The sequence below is a fragment of the Parambassis ranga genome, chromosome 7 (assembly GCF_900634625.1).
Source record: "Parambassis ranga chromosome 7, fParRan2.1, whole genome shotgun sequence".
Classification (NCBI taxonomy): Eukaryota; Metazoa; Chordata; class Actinopteri; family Ambassidae; genus Parambassis; species Parambassis ranga.
In genome coordinates, this window is record NC_041028.1 from 17,393,912 (window position 1) to 17,418,580 (window position 24,669).

The 24,669-nt window shown below is 43.8% G+C and overlaps 1 protein-coding gene across 2 annotated transcripts; it reads right to left on the reverse strand.

The window, feature by feature from the left end:
* Window positions 1–260: 260 nt before the first annotated feature.
* bcl2l1 (BCL2 like 1) lies at window positions 261–24,491 on the reverse strand. Of its 2 annotated transcripts, none has more exons than XM_028409290.1 (3): window positions 24,335–24,491; window positions 20,483–21,274; window positions 261–3,161 (listed from the first exon to the last, which is right to left on the reverse strand). In XM_028409290.1, exons 2-3 carry the CDS (start codon window positions 21,035–21,037, stop codon window positions 3,018–3,020), a joined length of 699 nt encoding a protein of 232 aa, XP_028265091.1. In that variant the 5' UTR covers window positions 21,038–21,274; window positions 24,335–24,491; the 3' UTR covers window positions 261–3,017. The 2 variants fall into 2 exon arrangements, with proteins under 2 accessions (XP_028265091.1, XP_028265092.1); XM_028409291.1 differs by lacking the exon at window positions 24,335–24,491 and adding an exon at window positions 23,300–23,495.
* Window positions 24,492–24,669: the final 178 nt, after the last annotated feature.

Here is a 24,669-nt window from a genome sequence, read left to right on the forward strand (position 1 = left end):
ACAGTGGGCTTTATTAGGGTTCGATGCAATTTAAATCTTTACAATGTCATTCTAAAGACTTACAAAGGGACCACTGGACATGATCTTTAATTTTGTACCCAACAAGAATGCACCAGATTTTTTTGATTTTTTTTTGAAAATATCCTCTTATTTGTTTACATTTCTAGTAGCCATCCAATAACCTTAAAAAAAAAACACAACTGACAATGCACACTGATGCAGAAATGGAGTTTAAGGCCATTTGAAGGGGCACAGTTAGCTTTTTTTTTTTTTTTTACACCAAATATAAATAAAAGCCATCAGTTTTTCTTAAATATGCTACTAAGCTAATGTACTATTCTAATCAGTTTAAATAACTAGCATATATATATATATATATATATTATATATATATAGGGTCGGTCGTGCCAGTGCTGTCACACTTCCTTCATTTGTGCCTTTTTCAGGAACATTTTATTAGACAGAAGTTCACACACACACACACACACATCATGAGTTAGGGGGTTTGTTTGAGTGAAGGCCCAGACAGCAGAGAAACCTGTGAGCAGCTTCTTGATGGGGCGTTCATTAGAAAAATATATATATACTGCACTGGAATGTATGAGAGCAGGCCTTGGCTGAGACGCTCGCCAGTAGTCAGTGTGTATCTGTTCCATCTTTAGAGGGAATGTATGTAAATGAACATGATGGGGTGATGGGAACAGGGATGAATGCAACCCCCCCCCCCCCCCTACTCTACCTATCCTTTCCTTCCCAGTAAATTAATCGAGCTGCCAGTTGTCGGTGCGTAAAACGCCAGGCGACAAACACTTCAAATTAGACAGATAGATAGATGTTCACAAACAAAGACGAGGTCTCCTTCCCCCCTTCCATCTCCTGTGGACTATATCTGACTGGCAGGTGTGTGTGTGTGTGTTTGTGTTGCCAGTGCGCATGGTGAGCTGTGTCTGTGTGAAGCAGCAGGTGGGCCAGCTGTGACTGACACACGTGACTAGGTGCAGTGACAGCCCGGGGACTGCAGGAGGAAGAGGTGGAGCTGGATGGAGAGGGAGAGAGGAGGAGAGACGGATGGAGATTTGACAGATTCGAGGTGTCTGGGGAGGACGGAGGAGGAGAAGTTGGGTGGGTGAGGGGGGGTGATGGGGGTGGGGGTGGACTGTGAAAGCAACGCGTGGATAAAATGAAGTGAGTGTGCGAGATGAGATATGAAGGTGTAGGTGTCTACTTTCATGGTCCTGCGGCCGCTGATTGGCTTGAAACAGACACAATGAGACATTTTCTGAAGCAGAACTGCACTGCAGACAGCTGCTCCGCTAGGTTTGCTACATACATCTTCAGAAGACTGATGACATGATGCATGAACTGTCACTGATAAACAGAAATGACTCAAAATAAGGAATAAGGCGCAAGAAAAAATACATGTATTTTAACCCCCCATCACAACTATACAGTGTATCTGGTGACTTTTATATAACAAATAACCAAATTCCAGAACTACTAACGTAGACTAATCAATTGATCAACTAATAATTGCACACAGTCTGTTCAAGGCCATGAGATGCAGCTAAAAAACTTGGAACTTTTGAGCTCAACATTAAAGCTACAGTGCAAAATGTTTGTCTCCCCCTTCTGGCACTGTCAATAATTACACAAACACTGTAAACAAAATTACTGCATGAACATGTTTCTGATGGGTCATAGGAAATAGTGTAACACACCAGAATCAGGCTGCGAGATAACAGCTAAGCTAACCTAGCTTAGCTCCTAACAGCGAGTGAGAAATGCCTCCTGGGTCCATGCTAACACGATGAACCCACCCCGGGGTTGAGACGTACCATTTGATTATTTGCTAACGATGTTAGCTAGCTAGCTTTTCTAACCATTTCTACACAGGAGCCTGGTAGTGTTTGTCTTTCCTAAAAACACAGAGCTCATCAGAGCTTTTTTCTAACCTAATGTACCAGATGTGTTTTTTTGCACACAGCTGTCAGAAAGTTGCTCATGCAAGCTGCTTTTCTGAAGAATCCTTCTGGTAATTGGATGACTCATAAGTGGATGAATAATCTCAGTCGCTGTCTGAAGCTAACCCACAAAAAGCCAAAAGATGCTCAGTAAATATCCGTATAAGCAGTATGTCTTCATTCAGGATGGGGGGAGGGGGGGGGGGTGTTAAAATAAAATGATACCAAAAAATTTTTTTACATCCAAATATCCAACCCATGTAACTGTTAAACACTTCATGATGCTGTTGAAAGATCTTGAGTGTGGTGCCGCCTCTCTATCGTATGTGTTGCTACAGGTATTTGCTACTGTGTGGTAAATATGGAGGATCTGAGGCCAAGTATGACCATAAAGCAGACATCGGCAGGAGCAGTGGGATTTTAATAGTTCAGACATACAAATTCACCAACAAACACAAACAAATAGAGAGACTTCTTTCCCAGTTTTACTTTACGTACTCATGTGTTTTTTTTTTAATCAGCTAGAATTGCTAACCCAACCATGAAGGACAAAACAAACAGTGGGGTTATGGATTATGATGGTGATCAGCATGGCTGGCAGGAAATTTGGAGTACAAAAAGATGTCCAGGGGCAGGAGATCCACCCCTGCTTACACTCTCCATATGGCACATACAAAGCTACTGTTGAGTGGTGTGTGTGTGTGGGGACAGGTGACAAAACCATCTCCTGGACGAGACCACACAACACGTTAGACTCTTTTAATCAGATGAGTTAATGTTGGAGGAGAATTGGAAACAAAAAATTTGTTAAAACTAATACATACAAACACGTGGGTAATGATCGTGGAGATCTCTGTCTTTATCGCAAAAGTTCAACATTTGAGGATTCTCGGTCCGCCGCAAGATGCATGTTTGGGGGGGGGGGGGGGGGGGGGGGGGAATGTAAACACCTTCAGCAGTTCTGATGAGACCTTCATTTTAATGTTGGGGGTAGTGAAGGAGGTGAATGGAGAGGAGAGCAGGGAGAAAGACAGAGAGACAGAGAGCGTCGTCTCCTCACAGGCGCTTCTGAACGAAAAGCGAACCCACGACCACCCCAGTCACCACGGTCATCCCCACCAGCAGCCACTTCTTGAAGTTCTCCTCAGACCTCCTGCCCTCGGCCGCCGCGTCCTGTCCGAAGATCTCAGCGAAACGCTCCTAAAAAAAGGCGAAACAAGAGGAGAGGAAAGTAAAGGGTTAACACAGGAGTATTCAAATTACGAACACCCACAAGCATGCACACTTCCCGACATTTTCACGTTCAAAAGAGGAAAGGTTATTCAGGTGGATTCCCTTTTGTAAAGGTCTCTGATAGATATCCACAGCTGGGTAGCTGTATGACTAACACAACCCACGGGGGAACTTTCCACCCACAGCAGCGATCACACAGGTAAATCAACATCAAAAGCACCATAAAAAAACCCAAACGCCACCTGCACTGATGCTGAAAGTGATAACAAACAGCTCCTCTGCTCCAGCATCCCATTTTTGTTGTGACAGCTTTCTGATGTACACTCACATTGCTGCCCACTGAAATCATTTCCTGGAAATCAGCTGTGCACTTCTAGTCTGTCACCACAGGGAGGAGCCAGTGAGGAGCCAGTTATCAGCTGAGCCGGACACTGCCGTGCCTATTGATTCACTGCTGATGATGCTCATGCTGTCCGCTCTTCAGCTCAGTAAACATGACTTGCGAGAATTCACAAATCATGAGCGTCTAATCGTAACAAAGGTGACAGTGACTAATTCAGATGTGGATTTCTTAGTCAGGGACAGACGCTCTTTTTATGGAGGGAGGGGAGTCAGGAGGGGCTGTTGCTGGAAACTATGAGACAAGATGATGAACAAAGTGACAGGAAGCCCGGATCACGAGGGGACTGGAGGAGACGTTGTGCTGTTGCTAAAAACAGAGAGAACGTATTTTTGTGGGGTGATGAAGGAGGAACCTGGAGGAATCCTCACTTCCCCCCTCCTTCCATTCACTTTCATTAGCCATATAAAACACATTGGCCTGTTTTCTTTGAGGTCAATACAGGGACAATCTGTTAAAGAAAATGGTATTATGTGCCCACAAGCATACAGTTCCAGACGTGGCTTTCATCAATAGATATTCAAAGAAGTGAAACCTGAATGTTGTGTTACTTAATTCAGCTGCAACCTGACATGTTTTAGTATGGCCAAAGTAGAGGTATTATGACAGGGACGGACATTTCAGAGGAGAAACCCGAAGCTGACTTTAGTTACTGCAGAAGTAATTCATCTCTGACATGTGTAAGTAACACAAGTGTAAGTCTCCATTATATGCAGCATTACGCATACACTATGAAAAATCTGAGATCACTGTGCATTGATTAACGGTGTGGTTATGTGTATAAAGCTTTACACTGAATTATTTATTATGTCAAGATCACTCTAGTAAACATCTCGCAGCACAGCGGACCCATCTGATCTCATAGTGAAGGTGCAGAAAAAAAGAGGGGGTGGAGGGTCTGGAGAGATGAAGAGATTCCTGAGGCATAATGTCAGGAATCCTGAGTCATTCCATCACTTTCTATTCTACTCCATAAACAAAGCTGCGGAATATAACTCTTCTTTCAATCCTCCGGCATGACATCATACCGTGTCCGAGATCACAGGAAAGTTACAGGATGAAACAATATGATAGAGTCAGTCAAACTTCTTGAAAGTATGCAGGGTGTGAATGTGTGGGAGGGGAATGAAAGGAAATATAGTGAGCTCACTCCTAAGATGTGCAGCTCAACACACACATGCTGTATATATTAGCACACTGCTGCGTTTATTTACATCTACACCTGAAATATCTACAGTACCACAGAACTCCATTGTTTCCCACAAACATATGTGAGCTACACAAGATAAGATGTTCTTTGGGTATTTCAGCATCCTCCCACATTGAGCACATACAACTGGCAACATGTGAAAAGCCGCTCCCACTGACTTCAATCGGCCTTGTACCGGGCAAAGAAGGATGGATGCAACGATGGATGGGTTACTCCCTTCCACTCCAAACTGCTTAGTCCATCAACCGGGCCACACAGATCCCCTTCTCCCATCTTTATACCAACTTTGACTCCTGCACAGTGCGGCCATGTTACACTTCAAGGTTAAGGTTGGCGATGTTTAGTGTTTTTTTTGCTTTCTAAACAGCAGAACAGAAAGTGACTGGTGGTCACACTGTGTTGTTGAAATTCTCTTCTGGGAACTTGGACATTGTGACAACAGAGTGAACTGTTGGTTCCAGGATCTACTAACAATGAGAAGATTGTGGATAACGCCAACCGCATCCTGTAGAAAGGATTTACAAACAGAGAGCCTGCCAAGACAGAATCAACCAGCCAATTAGTGAGGAGTACAATATGGTGCAACACTCATCAAAATCCTGATTCAAGGCTACATGTTGGGTTTGATGATTACTTCACTCTCACTAAAGCTCTAGTGTATTTATCTGCTGTTTGGATCTGCAGGGCAGTTTCTCAGGAAGCCAAACCTTCGTCTGACAGTAGCTCATTCATGGTTTAGCTCTAAAAACACACACGCACGCACACACACACACTTGTACTGTAAAATATTTGCCAACCTCATTGAGCAAACATTCTGGAGAAGTTTTTTTATGCTTGAGGGTAAGTGAGCATCACCCAGTTAATGAGTAGGATGGATGGAATTCGAAAATATGTTACTAAATCTCATTCTGCAGGCCTCACTGGGGGCCTGGCTCTGTCTGGTATGATGTTCACTCAAGGTGAGAACCTAACCTGCAACCCCTCTCGTTCCTCATCTCTTACTCACCACATACTAAATTATCTGAACCTCTACCAAGGCCTTGTTCACGACCGAGAGGAATCAAGGCGACTCTGCGTGCTGTTCACGTGCTGGGAAAAAGTAAATAAAGTAAATATTTGTCCTCAGCCTCACCAGGACTTCCTACAGGCCTTGGCGTGGCAAATCAGAAAAGATAAACAGCTGGCCATGACCTATGACACAGATGACAGCATAGCCTAATACAAAGTTGTCAGACTGAGAGAAAGCAGAAGACAGCAGACAGTGTTTGTGGTTAATTATGCAATGGAGCAAAGTTGCTCTTAAGTGTTGCATTAAAGTAAAGCAGCTAGAAGAGCGGCGAGGGAATGATAAATGGAACTTAAGTGAATAATGACGTAGTGTGATCACAGTGTTGCAGTGTACGATAATACGAGTCAGTGTTTTACTGCCTAACCCTTCCTGTGATACCTTCCAGGACAATGTAAAGAATGTGGGCGTAGAAAACAATACTGTGACAATGACCGACACCTTTTATATTGCTTATAGTGTTAACATGTTTACTACCTGTCTCTCTTAAAGAACTCCTGACACAGTGGTAACATCATAAAGACTACAACACCATCTACTCTGGGATCCTCTTTATCATCCAAATCTGCTAAAAGCATGATCATTCTTACAAAGTCAACTGACCATATGATAAGGTACTGTTTATCATTATGAGTCAATGTTTTACCGCAGAAGAACCCACTGCCTATCCCTTCCTGTGAAACCCTTCAGGACAATGTAGAGAATGTGGGCGTAGAAAACAATACTGCGCCCGGTGACGATGACTGACACCTTTCAAGCAGACATGTATAGACATGAAACCAAAGAGTGGACAGAAAAAGGTACCTCCGTCCTTCTAAGCTTTCCTTTGTCTGATGTTAAAATGGTTTACAAAAACTTTAATTATTGTAATTCAAAAACAGGAAAGTATATTGCAGCTACAATTATGCACGGAGTTCCTCAGGGATCAGTGTTGGGGCCAGTGGTTTATATATATATATATATATATATATATATATAAATATATATATATATATATATTCTTCCCCTCTAACACAGTACATCTAAACTAAACTCAAGTCCTTACTGACACTGTGGTGACATTACTGCAAACACCATTATCCACTATGAGAAGGAAATTAGAGTTTAGGGTTTATTTCTTCTGTAGGTTGGAATTTTAACATGGATTTCTATGGAAATTGACTCACATTTGGAGCCAGCCATCAAGTAGCAATGTGATGGATTGCATTTTGTTTGGCTTTGGATGCAGCTTGGGTTGAACATTATAAAGTTTTTGTTGGTCAAAATTGTTCTTAAACAATGTAGTTTTTGTGTAGTGTTTTATTAAAGGACTGTTCTGATGACTGTTGGGGGATGACTAACAAAAGAACTACAGTGTGTGTGTTCAAAGAAATGATTGACTGGGTTTTTAGAGTTTTTGGACAACGATGGAGCTCTGGATATTGAAAAAGCAAATCTAGTGCCTGTGCTTAAAGGCTGGCAAACACCTGAAACGTGTGCTATAGATCATGTTCACCTTCGATTTTCTGGCCTTTTATGTGGTTTTTTAAGTGTTGGTGACAGGTGTGGTTGCCAGTGTGTGTGTGTGATTTTTGTCACACCTGCAGTAACCTTGTAAGCATGCCCAAACTTGCCCCCTTTTACAATGATATGATGAAATAATACATTGGACACAGAGCCTATGCAGTGAATCGGATACTGCAGCTGAGCCTAAGCAGTGATGGAAGGATGCTGCACACATCTTAATTCTGATCGACACCTCCCTATAAACATCATTTCGTATCTTGGGAATCAGCAACTTAACTTCTAATATACCTTCAGCTGAATACCAGAGGGGCTCCAGCTTTATTTCTTACCAGTCCATTCATTATGTACATGTCAAGGCAGCACTGTTGGTTTGATATGCTCAATACCCCTTAGTCCCACCTGGCAGGTAAACCCCGTCTTTATCTCTTTCTCTTTCCCTTTCACACGGTCACGCCTTGATTTCTTTATCTCTGCTCCGCTCCCTCAGGAAATCAGGTGCTAGGCAGCAGCCTGCCGAGCTCTTTCAGGCCTCCGCTCTGTTTTTTCCCTGTTTCTCCATGTGTTCTCTTTCTTCGTTAGCCGGGAATTGAGAAAAAAAAAAGAGGATGAGGGAAGGATTAGCTCATGAAAGCAAAAGGTTGGATATAAAGAGAGAACGAGGGGAAGCAAAAAGGGGCACGCGGAAAAAAGATTCTTCACTTGGTTACCACAGCTACCAGAAAGCAGCTGATTAGTGTGTGTGTGTGTCTCTGTAGGTCTCATATCTGTGGCTGATAAATGGCCCAACACTACTCAGGGAGAAAGGAACATTTTAACGATCATTAGCTGCAGCTTCCCATTCATCAGCTCTGACATGTCAGTTGCTCCGGTGTTGCACCATAACAAGATGCAACACTCAAATCCCCTGATGGTGAAACCCCCCTGACCACGACACACCAGACGCCGATAAACACCTCACATCCTCCTCCTCTGTGACAAAATAGGGATTAAGATAGAATGAATTTCAATGAGTTGGGGACACTGTGAAAAAGTACACCGCAATAACAGAAGTTAACACCCACATTACACACAAGCTGACTGCTGATACAGGAGAGGGACTGAGTAGCTACTATTAGGCCCTAGGTTGGAATTAAAACAGGCTTTCTCTGTGATACATGTGGAGTCAGCTTTACAGTGAAAAAGATTATTAATCTTAGTTGCAGCTCATGCTTACAGTGATTTATATTGCAATAATGTTGTGTTGAGAGTCGTGCGGACCAAATGATTAACAGCTGAGTTAAAAAATAATCATCTTAATTTCTATTTAATGAAAATAATCATTAGCAGTGCCTGAGTCTGCTGTAAATTTTAATGTGCAGCTGCACATTTTCTTTTTTAATCTCTGTGTATGTGTGCAACATCTGATGTTCGCTCTCAGACAAGGTTTTCTAGAAGGCTTTCTCAGACCACAATGGCCACAAGTGATGGCTGGAAACAGTTTTAAACACGCAGAGGCGCTGGCGTTGACGGCGCTGTGCTGGCGCTAAAAAGGACGCTGAAGGCGCCATTCACATGCAGAGAAGAATCCAGAGGGTTCGGTGTTACCAGCTGGAACGTTCTCTGAGCTGATAGACAAAGGCACTCCAGCTCTAGGGCACACTGTGCACTCTTGACTGTGTACGCTAAATTCCTACTGAATAACAATGACGTGACAAAAAGCAATCTGGAACAATCAGCTTTGAACCAGTCCCATCTAGAGATAGGGGCAAAGGAGTTTATAAAATGGAAAGTTACTAGAGCTACCGGAGGTGATACCTTGTGGGGGTTTGTTGACATTTTTATGATGAGACATAAAATCGGAGGTGGGGTGGAGCATTTAAAAGAATCTGTGGCAGGCCACCAAAAACAACACCCAACACTGCACTTTGTATTTGGATGTTTGAAATTCCACATACACCGTGTTATGGAGTGGATATCAGTATAATCTCTGTGTGTGAATGAGGGAGTGAGTGAGTTAAGTCATAATAACTGTAACATCTGCAAGGTTTCTCAACGGCCAGTCAGAATGAAAGTTAAATAGAAGAAGAGATGTCTGTTTCACATCCAAGTAAATCAAAGTCTGACACTTATTATAATGTGCTGCAGACAAATCATTTCTAATTCCATGAATGAACTGCCTAAATTCTAATAATAATAAAAAAAACAGAACCCAGATATGAAACCCAAAAAACTGGAAGGTTAAGGATCTGGTAGGAGAAGAGAAAGTAGGACCACACAGCCAGTGACCCAGAGCCTGATTGTCCCCGAGAGTCACAGGAAGCTACGAGTGCTGCTTTTTAATACACTTTAAAATGTCATCCATCCTGGCTGTAGCTGAGCAACACTTCCTGTAAGTTGCAACACTTAGGATGTGTACACACGAACAGCACGTGGCCTTGTGCGCACACACACACAGCAGTGTCCCTGAGCCCAGAGTACAGTGCAACACAGTGTGTTTTTACTTATTGAGTAAAGTCACAGTTGCACAGTGTGACTGATGAAATGTTGTGTACAGGACGACACGGGCAGTGACATGTCGTTCTCGATGCTTCCGATCGAATGATGTCACATAAGCAGAAAGAATGTGCGTGCAGAGTTCTAAGTGCGGTGCGTAAGTGACCTGTGTGACAAATGAGCCATGAGTTGATCATAAGCCTACAGCGACTCGGCAAGATCAAAAGAAACAGATAAACCTCCTGAGGAAATGCAGGCGCACAGTAAAATCTCAAATGTCATGCTGAACAACATATTGCGCACTATATGTACATCCATATCCAAAACCTTTGCTATGTAATAACTAATGAATGAATTAAATGATTTAATAACAGAGAAAAGCTCTCTTCAATGATCTCCATGATTGCGTAGGAGTAAGAAAGGTGAGAAAGGTAAGAAAAACCCTTTCTAAAGCTGTTTACATGGGACATCCAACCAAATGCAGTGTTTAGCTAACAAGAGCTTATTGGCCAAGAAAGTATTTGCGCCTGGAGTCCTCTGACAGAAAAGAGGACCTGACACGATGAAGGTCTCCGTCAATCAGCCCTTCATGGTGGAGGAGCTAGAACCATCTCTGGGAAACCCACATCATGCTAAGGGAAAAGGTTTACACCTAGCACATGCAAGAAGACTAGAATATCTGGGAAGGGACTAGAGCCCAGTGATTTACAGACTGGGTTTGACAGGATCTGCCAGAATGAACAACACTGAAAACCTTTTTATTAAATTAGCAATTGTCAGTATGGAAAATTGTGTGTATTAGGGCTTGTTGTTTGAAATTTAAACTAAATATTTGAACTGTAATGACCTCAACATATGGTCTCATGAGGGATCTGCCTTTTTTCACAGCCTAAATCTAAATCTGGTTCCATATCAAAGTAAGAAATAATGAGTAAAAAGCAGCACAACTTCCATCCTTATCCATACCACGCCATCACCATCATATGATTAGACTTACTAAATTCCTTAGTACTTTTATCCTCCTCTGCGGTGCAGTGACGTCAGCCGGCCTCTGTGTAGCACCAGATCTGTGTCCAGTCAGCCAACAATGTAAGTGCCTGTTCCTTTTTTATCAATGTCCTCATCATCTCCTTGAGTTCTATCTCTTCCTGCTCCTCCTCAAGGCCTTCCGTCCCTTTTCAATTCTTATCACAATTGCCAAAGCATTCCGAAGGGAGTCAGGTCGGCTGCCAAAAATCTCACATGACTAATGTGATGGAGTAGAGCGCACTTAAATCTCACAATTCATGTATGTAGTTAAAAAAATGTTCATGGATTCCACAAATACATACTAAAAAAAAAAGACAAAGTCCAAGTAAAACACAGAGAATTAAGTATCATTCGATAAAAAGACAGACTGCTCAAGCTGAAATGTGGCCACTGTGAGAGGAAAACATGAAAAATACATATTACACTGATCCCTGACGAAGAGGGCATCCATTTGAATCGTGAGTCTTAAAATGTGCGTATAGCTGAAGCTCCTCTTCCGTTGCTTGTTTAGCCTTGAATATGGTTCCCCTCTACTTATTTTTTTTTAGATGCACTGTTAAGAGTTAGAGAAGGAGACATTTTAAACAACAGGCTGACAGACTGCTGCTCCATGCATAAAAGGAGCCGACTGTCACAGATTTAAAATAGGTTTAGCATCAAGTTGACAGAGAGCGGTGAGAAGAAAGTGTCAACAGCTGGGGGGAATGAAGGCAATTTGGACGTGTGTGAAAAGTGCACTACTGCAAATGGCCACTTGAAGCTGGCTCCAAAAGTGAGTCCATGTCAAAATGCTTGGTGCAACCAAGAAAGTTGAGAGTGAGAGATCACACAGTGGCTGTTTAGCTTAGTTAACCAGTATATCATCTAAAATTCTGAGCCCTAACCAGTGCTGCTGTGGTGAGCGAGACTGGTTATAATGGCAACCAAGTGCTGCTTTGTTTACTGTGTATCTGCAGTCCCCAATCTGGCCTGTTTCTCTGATGAAGACAGACTGTTATGGAGAGTTACTCTCATGCAGGCACAGATCATGTAGCTGGATTTTTGGACCAGACACAAGTGATGTGAGGCAATGCCACAATCTGCCCATTGCCACTGTGAGTTGTTTGATGTTGGTTTGGTGCGTCTGGAGCCTGATCGGAAAACTCAGCATCAGCCAGAAAATTGTACCAGGAACAGTATGGAAGTTATCATCCATCATTCATTTAGCTATTTCACATTTTAACTGCATGTTCTTGGCTACAGTGCTGCCACCCAAAGCATGAGATCAATGCCAGGGTTGAGGGGGGCGGTGAAGGAAATGGTTTGAAGTTTGATGGATCACTTCCAAGCAGAAGAGAGGAAGCAAGAAAAATGAGGAAGTTAAATCATTAAATCTCCCTTCTGTAGTGACACTTGCTGGTGTTGTTGCCAGCACCAGAGTGCCTGCATGTACTCTTCTCTCTCCTTTTGGACCTTGGAGCTGACACTGTGTGTGTGTGTGTGTGTGTGCGCACGTGTTGAGCCGGCGGTGAGACCATGAATTAAAGAGGAGATTAATGAGTCAGGACATGGAAGCTCAGACTCCAATCTGTTCCCTGTCCCACTCTGGGGGGGCGTCTCACTCCACAAAACCCCATTCTGTCAGCAAACGCACACGCACATATAAACACACATACTAGATGTGTGCACCGCTGAGACACAGCAGGAAGGCCAAGGACTCAGGACTGTGTGTGTGTGTACGTCTGGCAGAGAGAGCACATGTTGAGGAAAGTGTAAAGAAGCAGGGACGGAGAACATCACAGAGGCAGAGATACTGGTATAACCCTCCACCCTGTAGGCCATCACCCCACCCAGACACCTCACCATGACCTCGAGACCTGCCATCTGTCTGGAGGAGCTGGAAGAGAGAGTAGGAGTAATTGAGATAGGAAGCAGACTGAGACAGAACGAAAGACACAAAGCCAGGCAGGGAGCGAGACAAAAAAAAAGAAATAGGAAAGAGAGGGAAACTGGAGCACGAGCACAGGGCAGAGGCAGGCTGGAGGGGGGAAACGAGGCTGGAGAAAATGACTGGAAAGTGACAGGGGAAAACCCGATGTGGATGGATTTCACTGGCATGAACTGTACATTTTCTTAAAATTCCACAACATGAAAGTAACAGTTTCCCCTTGATCACTTCCATAGAAGATGAATATCTGTGTGCTGTGCTGGGTTTGTTCCCTCTATCATCTCCCCTCTCTTATTGCAGAGCCACTGGAGATATGTGTTTTCTTTATTGCTTAACCCCCCTGGCCATTCAAACAAGCCTGTGATGAATAAAACCACGATGGCCTTGATGCTCTTTATCATCATTTAGTAGTATATGAGACTGGGTGCCGCATTACCATGAAATACTCATCAACCTGCTCTATCCATCCCTCAGCTCTCCCACTTTAATACATGCCATGAGAATTACTAATCCCATGATATGCCTCATAATCTGATCACAGATATGAGCATAGACGGAGAAGCAGTGCGCATGGAGGAGACAGATAGAGAAAGGAGGATGGTGAAATGCAATCAGAGAGAAGAGGGATGTGGGCAGATGCCTGGGCTGTGCAAGTCAGAGAGGAGAGTCTGCTGCAGGAGGAAGAGGAGGATGCGGGCTGGAGCGGGGAGGTAAAAAAAAAAAAAAGATGAGGGGGACAAGCAGACGCAAGGAGAGGGGAGAATGGAGAGGAAGATGGAAGGGGGTGGAGAGGAGGGGGGCTTGCTTGTGACCTGATTTCACCACTAAGCCATGGAGAAGTGGAGCGGCACGTAGGCGAGCTGAATGCAGCATCTTCACAGTGTGCTGCAAACATCCAGCTGTTCTATTCATACAACATGTAAGCTGCATAATATAGTAACGTAAAAACTGCACCAGACGTGCAGAGTAACCTATTGACCCACATACTGCATCCTCAACTAGCTGAGTCACAAGCCTCATCTTCCTCTCTGTCTGCCGTCTACATCTGCCCCGTTATAACCTCCTCGTCTTCTTCATTCTCGGCAGCCAGCCATTAAGGGGGGTAGGGGGATGGGGGTGGGGGGGGGGGGTTCCATAATGGTGCAGTTGAAATCTGATGTCTACCAGTCTGGCAAAGCTGCTCTAACAGCTCTGTGCTCTGCAGTGTGCTGGCAGTATAGACGCGCACACAGTCATCTATTACACAGCTGGATGTCTGTCCTGTGTACATAAACAACGTCTGGATATGGAACATACGGACGCCTCGCTGCTATGACACCACGGTGGATTTCTAAATGAGACAAATAAGGTGCAGACAAAGGCATTCGGATGCAGTCTGACTGCTGCAAATGTAGCCATTAGTGTTATATATATATATATATATATGTGTCTTGCATAGTTACTGTGTGTTTACTTCTGTGTGTGTGTGGAGATGCTACAAGGCGACAGGACTTGGCTTTCACGTGACTAATGGATGTGTCTGCAGCTGTAAACAAAAATGCCAACAAACATTCCTGCCATTACATGTGCACAACTGATCAGACGAGCAGTCGCAAACACTTTCTCCAGTAAATAGTACCACAGTTGGATCCATTGCTTTTACTTGCAATCTGAAATGACTGTGCGTCGACACTCACACCAAATAACTGACACAAATATTCAGCGATTCGGGTGTTGATTCATGTGTTGTTTGTGAGATATAGCATAGATATAGTAATGTCAGCTATTAACTAAAGCACCCTGCTGTGAGCGTGTGCCACAGGGAGGATCACAGGCTAAAGACCTCAACCGAGTGATCACTTTAAAAGGAGGCATAGATTAAAAAGCGTAATATTATATAGTTAGACATTGTAAAAAGACACTAGCAGCTGCCTCTCATAGCTTAGCTAATTTTGGTTATCGGCTGTTTAATCAGCAACATTACAGACGATTAATATGCACAAAAACAAATAATATTGTTGTCAGCCTTATATGTCGCATTACAAACACTGCAGCCGTTCTGCATCATCATCATGCATCATGCGTCATTTGGTTGTTGATTTTTGTTGGTTGTTTTAATGTTATCTGCACAAAAAAACAAACTGGATGACCCTGTGTGAAAGGCACGGCCCACTTTTAGTCAAACATGACTGACACAGTACACCCCTCCTTTAAGGCAAACAAGACACAAACAAGTAGGACACATGTGCATACAAAAACACAACCACCTGAAAACACGAGACACGTTCCTGATGTTCTTGTCATGAGGCTGGAGGCATGTGAATCACACAATCTGTTTGCTGCCATTCTCAAGATGTGACTGACACACACCATTGACTACAAGCGCACAGACGCACAGACACACACGGATCATGAAAAACTCACGCGCCACTTTAAACATATGCACACAAAGACAATAGAGGCCCATCCATGGTTGAGCAGCTACATTCATATGAAAACATTTAGAGATCAATCTGCATATAGCCGCCCACCACACACACAAACACACACGCAGACACACACACAGGCACTTATTGATGCCGTTGGAACAAAAGTCCCGCCATTGATCCGATGCAAAGAGGGTTTGCGACAGCATGTGTGTAGATAATGTGTGTCACAAGTTAAAGAATAAGACAATGACAAAGTCGCTTTTAGATCTGCGAGTCCTTTTTAGCAACGGCTTTGTTTGGAAAGCGACAACACACCTGTGGGCACAACTAAAAACCCACTACAGCAATTTTTCTGTGTGTGTGTGTGTGTGGCCACAGGTCCTTTGTTTGAGGTAGTCACATGACCAGACTGACTTGGCGCCGTCCCCTCCCCTCTGCAGTGCGCCACCATACAATAAATCGCTCGAAAATATATGAGGTGAAAACAACAACCTACACCACGTGCAGATTACAAAAAAAAACCACAATCGGTTCATGGAAACTTTGCTTCATTACCAAAGCTCTATTCTTAAAAAAAAGAGGAAGCTGCAAAAAAATACACATCTCTCCTAATTAGCCACACATGATCTATTAGCGATGAAGGGGCAAAGGAGGAGGAGGAGGATGGGATGGTGGGAGATGAGAAGGGAGTAAAAGAAGAGAAAGATGAAGGAATGGTGGCAGGTGTGGGTTGGGGTGGAGGTGTGGGGGGTGTGAATCGATAGTGCTGATGACGACGTTACGGACGATCTGTGCGTTTTTGATAAACAAACATGGGAAAACGCGCCAGAATATGGGTACGCAGGGTTAACGCTGAGATTGACGAGGTGTGTGGTAGCGTGTCCGTAATTAATTTAGCCACTATAGTCTGCAGAGGGGAGATAGATGGGTGTAGTGATGGAGGAGAAGGGTGAGGGGAGGAAGGGCGCATGAGGAGGGAAATGAAGGAGCTCGGAAGAGTAGAGGGAGGTGCTGGAGGATGCAGATAGGAATATAAGGGACAAAAATCGATTGGTGGCCGGAGGAGGCGTTCACTTAAAGGAGGTAGAAGGACGCAGGAGAGAAACGGAGGGAGAGAGATGTATAGAAGACTGAGGTTTGGTGGAGGGGGAGGTGAGTGGAGGCGGGCTGGATAGGTCCCAAGGGTGAGATTTCCTGCTCCTCTACCGTTAGGGCAGTCTGACAGACGACTCTGTGGATCTAACAGCCTATCCTATGTGCATTTTAATTACAGAGCGAGAGAGAGAGAGAGAGCGAGAGAGAGAGAGAGAGAAAGTAAATGAGTCTGCCGTGGAGAATGGCACAAAGGAAGCTCAGGTGTTTCCCTTGTCAAAACAAGTCAATGGACTTACCCTCCACAGGCCTTTAATTACAGCTTCAGTGTCTAACCCACTTTACTAAAAAGGGAGCCTGTATAATTCATAATCACATATATTAACAATGTTGATGCTGCATAGTTACTAACAATTCCTGTTGATAGAAGACACCTCTCAAAACACGTGGATTTCCCCAAACTGTCAGTAGGTCGCAGCCTGAAAATGTTTACTTACTATTACTACTACTACTATGTTTACCTATAACTCCACTTCCACGAAAAAAAAAAACCAAGGGTAATTTCCTAAACAGACCTAGTTTCTGGTAAAGTTCACATATGGGAAATATATATATATTTCGAGCAAAAAAAACCTTCAGTGCGTATGTTAGGGACAAAAATAGGTGCTTTTTTCACAGAAAGTGAAACGGGCACAAGGTGGTTCAATCTGCTTTATAGGAAAGGCTCCTTTTCTTGATTTGGTCCTTGAAGTAGGCTTTAGCACTATGAGGAACAAATCAGATGTTTTTAGGGCTCTACCCTAAGATAGGTACTTTTTTTCTTGAAAGAAGCCAAAAAAAAATTAAACAAAACAACTAAAATGTCCTGAAATGTCCTATTTCGTTTCTGCAGAAGAAAAAAATTGGAACTTTCTGGCACAAAGAAAACAATTTGCACATGAAGAGTTTGCATGATCGGTTCTTTTCATGGGATATGTTGGGGATGAATAATATATAAACTGTACACCGTGTACTGTACAAATCCATAAAAGACAGAGGTGATAAAACACACAGAACACGGGGGGAATAGAAAGACTTTCAGTGCTTGAAGACATTTTTCTTGTAGTTAACTTTTCCTTGACCTTACTGAAACCATTGACAGAGCAAAACAGAACAACTGGACTAATGGTCTCTTTTTTCCCTTTGTTTCTCTACACCCCCACCCACCCCCCCACCCTCCTCTCCATCCAGCTCCAGCCAAGCATCCCCAGACTGTGGCAGTGCGCTTCTTCTAAATGAGTTTAGCCTTTATTAGTCTGTCAGAGGGGGAAAAAAACATTGTTTCCCCCCAGTAGCAGGTTGAGATATTATTCATCTATAATTGGTAATAACCCCGTACCCCCACCCTGCGGCGGCTCAATCTCCACTGAGTAATCACTGCCATCGCCTGCTCTGCTGGAAACAGCATTATTAGGTCGATGGCACTGTCTCTACCTCTGCTGTCTGCCGAGGAGGTTTATTATCCGACAATATATGGCTTTACTCTTTGTGCTTCTTTTAAACGCGCACGCTGTGGAGGGAGAATCAAGCCGAGCACATTTGCCTCACATCCAGGGCTGCTACTGAATATCTCTGGACGGGGGAAGGCTCCAAAATAAGCTCCGGCGGGATCATTTAGGCTGAGACCTTATCGGGTTTTTTTTTGTGACAGCCAGGTTTTCTCTGCTGTGCAAAACACCTTTTCACTATTCAATATTTAACTGTCACCTCAACTATTTCTCCTCCAGTCTCACCTTCTCTTTGTGTTTTTGTTTGGGAAAATGTTATGAAAAAGCAGCTGAAATTCAGGCAGATGAATATATATATATATATTGTCTAAAATAAAATTATTTCTATCTATTTATTGACAAGTTGTGCCAAATTTAAAACAATGTGCACCAATATTGTAACAGCGATGACTTCACCCTGAGATTTAGCTTCAAAATATTGTCTTACATCATCCATTTACACTTTATTTCAAATGATAAAGCAGAACCAAGAACCTTTCCTCCACCTTTTCTGTCACAGTTCTTCCAAACAGCAAATATTTTGAAAAATACGCTGTAATAAGATCATGAGACTGAGTGATTGCTGAGTGAAGTATAAAGTGACCTTGCTGCTGCTTAGGGCAAACTAATATTTCATCAGCTAACACTAAGGGCACACCTGCCTCACAGCTACACCCACATCTGCCAACGGCTTTGTGCTTCATCCCTGTGAGGAGGCGTCGGGGGAGAGAAGAAGGGAATAAAGAGGGAAATAAAAGACAGGAAAAAAAAAACCCCAACAAAGTCTCGTGTGGGTTTACCGAGAGTCTGCGGTACGTTTCAGGGAAAGTGTAGGTTGGCTTTGAACAGAGAAAACCACAACAGAAGACAAAGTAATGACATTGTGACAAAGACGGGGAAAGCCGAAAAGTGATGGGAAGAAATGATGGCAGTGCTGGTAAACCCCCTACAGAACTGTGTATTTTATTCTTTGGAAGAGTGTACAACTACAGGACACATCAATCCCCCCCAGCACCAAATAAACGCATCAACAATAACATTCTAACAAAAAAAAGGTACTAAAGCTCATAAGGGGAAGGAAGCAGCATCATGTGTTCAGTCTGCCTGCAGGAGAAGTGAAACTCTACCAGTCCAGATCCATTCAATATTTCACATGAAGTCATTCACTGACATGCGAGGCAGCAACCACAGCTATTTGCAGAAACTGACATTAGCCAACCTGTTGCTAAGTAAAATCTCCCATAAGCGTGTTAATGTTTATGTGTGCGAGTGTGGGTGTTGTGACAACTTCAACTATGAGATCAGCCACACATGACAGATGTCAGTGTTTTACAGCAACGCTTTATAGTTATGGCTGCCTTGACAACAAATGCCCCCTGCCTTGACTATGTCCCCCCCGAACAAAAAAATAGAATTCTGCCGCATCCATGCATGCGTAGACGGTAAAATCAGACCGCATCGGGGCCGCAGCTTTACTGTTCTACTCCGTACCATACATTTAATTCCAGCCGCTAACAAGCAACTCGCCACTAATGGGTACACGTCCTCTATCAGTCTCCGTATACACACACTGTCGCGCACACTCCTGCATACCCGCCCCCTCCCAGGTACAGGCACACACACACACTCGCTGCCCAGTTTCTTGAAGGAGACATGCCATTCTTCAAAAGTCAAAGCGCAAAATCTGGTTCTTTATTTGCAATATATGCTATAAATTAAGTATACCCAATATGTAATACATAATTATTTGGACACATCACTAACATGTATTAACACATCCTTAGGAAAACAAGTAAATAAATAATAGATTAAAAAGTCAGCAGTCACAACGACAAAGGTTTTCTCCTTTGTATGATTTCAGCAACAGTGATGTCAGTTTCCATAGGATCAACCTTTGACCCGGTGTTACACTGCGCCAGGGTGAATATAAACAGCCCCTCCCCTCCCGCTCTCCTTCATACCATCAAATGGCTGGGACAAAGGAACAGAGCCGACCTTAAATGTCCTGGAAGTGTGCACGAGCACATATGTAAACACACACACACACACACAGTACCGGGACGACCCACTTTGAAGCCAACCTCAGAAAAAAAAAGAAAACAACAGCTTTCATCAGCAAGCAGCTGCCTCTGTGAGGAACCCAGTGGAAAGAATGTACAGATAAAATGGTCAGATGGAGTCAGGAAGAAAAAAAAACCGCACAGAGCCAATCAACTGGCCGGAGTGAAACAAAGGGCTATCTGTAAAAGCCCTGGACTTCATCTTGCCCTGTGATGAGAGAACTTCGATCAGCGAGGCAGGCAGCAGAGAGCTACAAAGCCCTGATGTAGCCTGTTAAGCCCCCACTTCGATTCAGCTCATTGAGCTCCATGCTGCTGATCAATTAGAGAACAGCTGAACCAGCTGCTGACCACACAAACATTCTCTTTTACTGTGTCCGAGCACAGATGTTTTTATTTTTCATCCCATCTAATCTGAGGTCCTTTTTCATTCACTGGTTGCAAAGACACTCCACACCCCTGTGCTGTGTCACAGAACAGAAGATATGAGTCACAACATGATGGAACGGCGATTTCATCAGGCAGGTGACCAGACAAGTACATATCATAGCACATTTCTGTGTGTGTGTGTGTGTGTGTGAGAGAGACTCACCCATCCTCCCTGGCTCTCAATCCAGGGCTGAATGTGGTTGTCTAGGTAGACTGTCATCCACTCTACGATCCTTCCCACCAGGGGGCTCATCTCCTTCTCTACGCACTCTACGCACAGGGCCCCGCCGAACGCAAACAGCCCAACGATGCGCCCCCAGTTGACGCCGTCCCGGAACACCTCGTCCATCACGTTCTCGAAGCTTTGGTAGGCCGTGGCCGGTGTGATGTGCAGCTGGCTGTGTAGATCGTTGAAGGCCCGAGCGTATCGTAGCTCAAACTCGTTGGCCGTGTCCTGAAGAGCCTCTTTCACTGCGTCCATGCTCGTCGTGGACGGCGACCGTTGCTGCCGTTGAGGGGACGCTGGCGGTGTCCCGGGGCTTGTGCCATTAAAAGTCCCATTGGCATGTGTCTCTGTCTGCTGTTCAACGCCCAACCCTGCTTCCCCCCCATCAGTCCTGTTTGGTGGCTCATTTAGTACAATGTGGTTGAGAGGATAGTTTCTCTGGGAGAGTTTATACTTTATGTAGAAAACCACCAGTTCTCTGTTTCGAGACATCTTTTGTGTTTAAATGTGCTTTTCCCCTCTCTCTCTCTCGGTCTCTCTCCCTCTGGTCCGTCTTTCTGCTCCTCCTGTCTTGGTCAAGCCTTGCTGTGTTAGAACAAACACACACAATGCCAGGATTCCTCCCTGCGTTTCCTCTGTTCAGACCACCATGGTCAGCTGATATCCACAGGACACTCAGGGAGGGGATGAAAACCAAACCTACACAAGGCTGACAAATCAGCTCAGGTCCTGCAGAGAGACAACAATGAAAGGTCAAAGTCTGGATAGCCTATGTCCATGGTTATATGTGTGTGTGAGAGAGAGGAAGGGGGGAGTGTTTGGGGACGGCGGCGGACTTTCAAATTAAATTTGGACAGGTAGGGTCAAAGGGCATCTCTCTAATTGGGCTGTTACATATGGAGCAGATGGCAACGATATTAATGAGACACATACTGTGTGTGTGTGTGTGTGTGTGTGTGCGCTATCAGACAGACTGTCTGACTTTAGACAGTCCTCGTCTCCTAATCAGTGACCTCTGGTCGGAACTGATCGCCTTGTTTGTCACAGCTGCATTTCACCTCTCCAAGTCAAACACTCATCTGCCATTAATCTCCACACACAGATTCTTGATATTGTTATTATTCCATTATTTTACCATTACTATGGCAACAACCAACGCTCCACGCTTCACACCTAATGCATGTTGCGTATGCATGCGCTGCACTATATACTACAGCTGTAGCCGGCGTTGTGGCTTTCTTCGGCTTTCTTCGTACTCCGGCTTATGGTGTAAGACGTTGAACCTCTTTTAGGAACGTGCTGCTCCGCATCATTTAACTGAATACCACTGCCTTCCGCCATTATTGTTATTGTGGGCTCACATGTGCGTGCTTGCGGGTGATGGTGAGAATACGCCGCACACAAAAATGCGTCATCGTGACGAGGCACTAATCGCCGTAATCGTTAAGTGGCAAATATTAATCGGTGACAGATTTTCTGACGATTAATTGCGCACGATACAATTTTGCACACGCCTAGGATAAACACACGAAAAATGGCAGAAGCATTGATCTCATTGATATTTTTCTTTATACAGAGTTAAAACTTGTGCAATACATTTTTTTAAGTATTTGTAAAGATGTAATATTATTTGTGCTCATTATTTAAGTTTTAATACAAAATGACTATTCTGCTGGCAATTACAAGAATTTATTTATTTGACTTTTGTCCGATTACCATAAATCAATACAAGGAATAAATATGATGTTACTCCAACATTTACTCAGTACTTGAGTACTTTTTTCACCCAGTACTTTTTTTACTCTTACTACTACTTTTTACTTTTACATGAGTAAAATTATTTTAAAGTAACGATACTCTTACTTGAGTACAACATTTGGCTACTCTACCCTCTGTGCATAGTAAAAACAAAGAATAGAAGCCTTCTGTTAATTGAGTTTCAGTGGGCTTACATCACTGAAACAAAAGAGTGGGTGACAGCCAAAGCTGTTCCTTTATCTGCTGTCACAGCACCCACACAAAAAGATGTGACTAGCTGATGATCCCGGACTCTCTGTTGGTTAGTTATCATGTGGAAAAATGACCTTTCTTGTAACAATATTGACATTTAAGCCGGGACTACTAATTACGGTGGGAGGCAGATGGAAGGGAGCTCCATGCAAATAATCTGGTGACATTACATTATATAATACACAACGATCCTACCCCACAGCACAACAGAGGCTCGATCTACTGGTTCTCTGTCATTGAAGTGAACTGCTGTTATAAAACTTCTTACAAGCTGTTTTTTTTTTGTCCATAATTTATAGTAAAACGTAAACAACACATAAAGACCCAGAGGCAGCAGTGTTTACAATGGCCACATGGTCCCCAGCTACCAACACGTGGCTGGGTTATAATAGCCCCGCACTCATGTAAACACCATAGAGCTCCGACAGGGATAGCAGACATGTAGCAACCTTAACGCGGCATTTTTCATGACAATCGCTCAAATATTAACTCAGCAAACTAGAGACTGTGTTGATGTTTATCACGTTGGAATCTGGACTATCATTTAAACATAAACCAATCAGTTCACGGTGTCGAGTCCAACCGCGCTGCCCCCGTAGGTTGTTTTGAGGCTGCGCCTGTGTAATGTGTAATGTAAATATCCTTTTTTTAAAAAAAAAAAAACATCCAAAACATTCAAAACATCTCCAGTTTTGACCCTTTCTGGTGTAAACACTACCAAATACATGAGGATCAACGTCTTACCAGCAGCAATAAACAAAGCAAAAACCTCTGCTCCGTCACCGTTTCCTCTCTGTCAAAGTGTCCCAAAATCCGTCAGTCAGTCCGTCTGCACCAAAGCTGTCAAAACCCAGGAATGTAAGATATCCACTTTGTGTACAGGAGCGTGTGCGTGTGTGTGTTCGCACGTCTCCAACGTCTCCTCACTCCTCTGCTTGCACGCCCTGCCCCTCATCCTATTACGTAAGATGATGCCTTCACTGTTATCGGAATATCTTGTTCACGATCGTGTCGAGAAATTTCGTGGCCTTTCGTGCACACGTTAATACAACCTGGGACAAAATCACAGTCCGTTACACGTTCAGCACTGTCATACGTCACTGAAGTATTGTGCTGCGTTTTTCCCACATTCGGTGCATTTTATGATGTTGAATTAAAATATAAACATTGGGGGGAAAAAAAAAATCGAGATGCGTTTTAACATTTCTAATTAGAAGCTCTATAATGCGAAGCTCGGATTTAAGCATGAGCCCCTGAACGCAGCACCACCCATTCCATTCCCCCGTCATAAACGCTGGGCGAAGACCTTTAAATGCGTCGCAGTTAAACCAAAATGCCACTTTGCGCCGCCGCCCTCTGTTTCAGCTGTAAATAAACTGCAGCACAGCAGCGATCAGCTTTACAACACTGATTTCTAAGCTCAGATACTCAGTGCTCCGCCTGTACTAACGTTACTGTAGGTAGCTGCTGGGCATGTTTGAAGATGGCTGTCACTGTCATGTCTTGGTTGAGTCACATATTCATGTACGAATAGCTGAGAATGGTTTGTACGCAGTGGTAAAACCAGACTTTAAGCACAAAATGCTAGTTTTACATAAATAAAACCGTGCGGGAAACCAAATAATGTTTTAATGGTTCTTCCATATCTGTCGACCTCTTCCCTCCCGGCAGGATTCAGAGAGGAAAACCCACCTTTTCTCCGCAGCATTCCTTCTTAAATAAGGCCGCATTCAGCACAAACATCGGTTTTACATTTGTATATGAAGCAGGAACTCTTACTTGTAGGGTGGTCTCCATAAAATCATGTCTGCTGGCTCACAATCCAAATCCCGGCAGGAACAATTCGATCCGTCATCGCTAGCCTGTCTGGCTAACGCCGACGGAGATCGCCTAGCCCAGCTACTGGCTACTACAGATCCGCCCACAGCGACGCTCTCGACGTAACCGTGCCATCCTGGCCCAGTCTTCCCAGATGGGTGGCGCTCTCATGTCATGTAGAGGGGGAAAAACACACCGAACAGACGTCTGAGTGCTGTGGCGAGATTTTCGGGTCACTTTCTGACTTTAGCTAGCCGGGGCTAGCAAGTAGGAAGTCCGAGCTATCGCTACTCTGG

Coding starts and splice junctions, on each gene's coding strand:
- bcl2l1 (XM_028409290.1), bottom strand. CDS start 21,037: ATGTCTCGAAACAGAGAACTGGTGGTTTTCTACATAAAGTATAAACTC. Junction 3,162..20,482: donor TTGAGAGCCAGGGAGGATGG/GTGAGTCTCTCT, acceptor GCCTTTTTTTAG/GAGCGTTTCGCTGAGATCTT.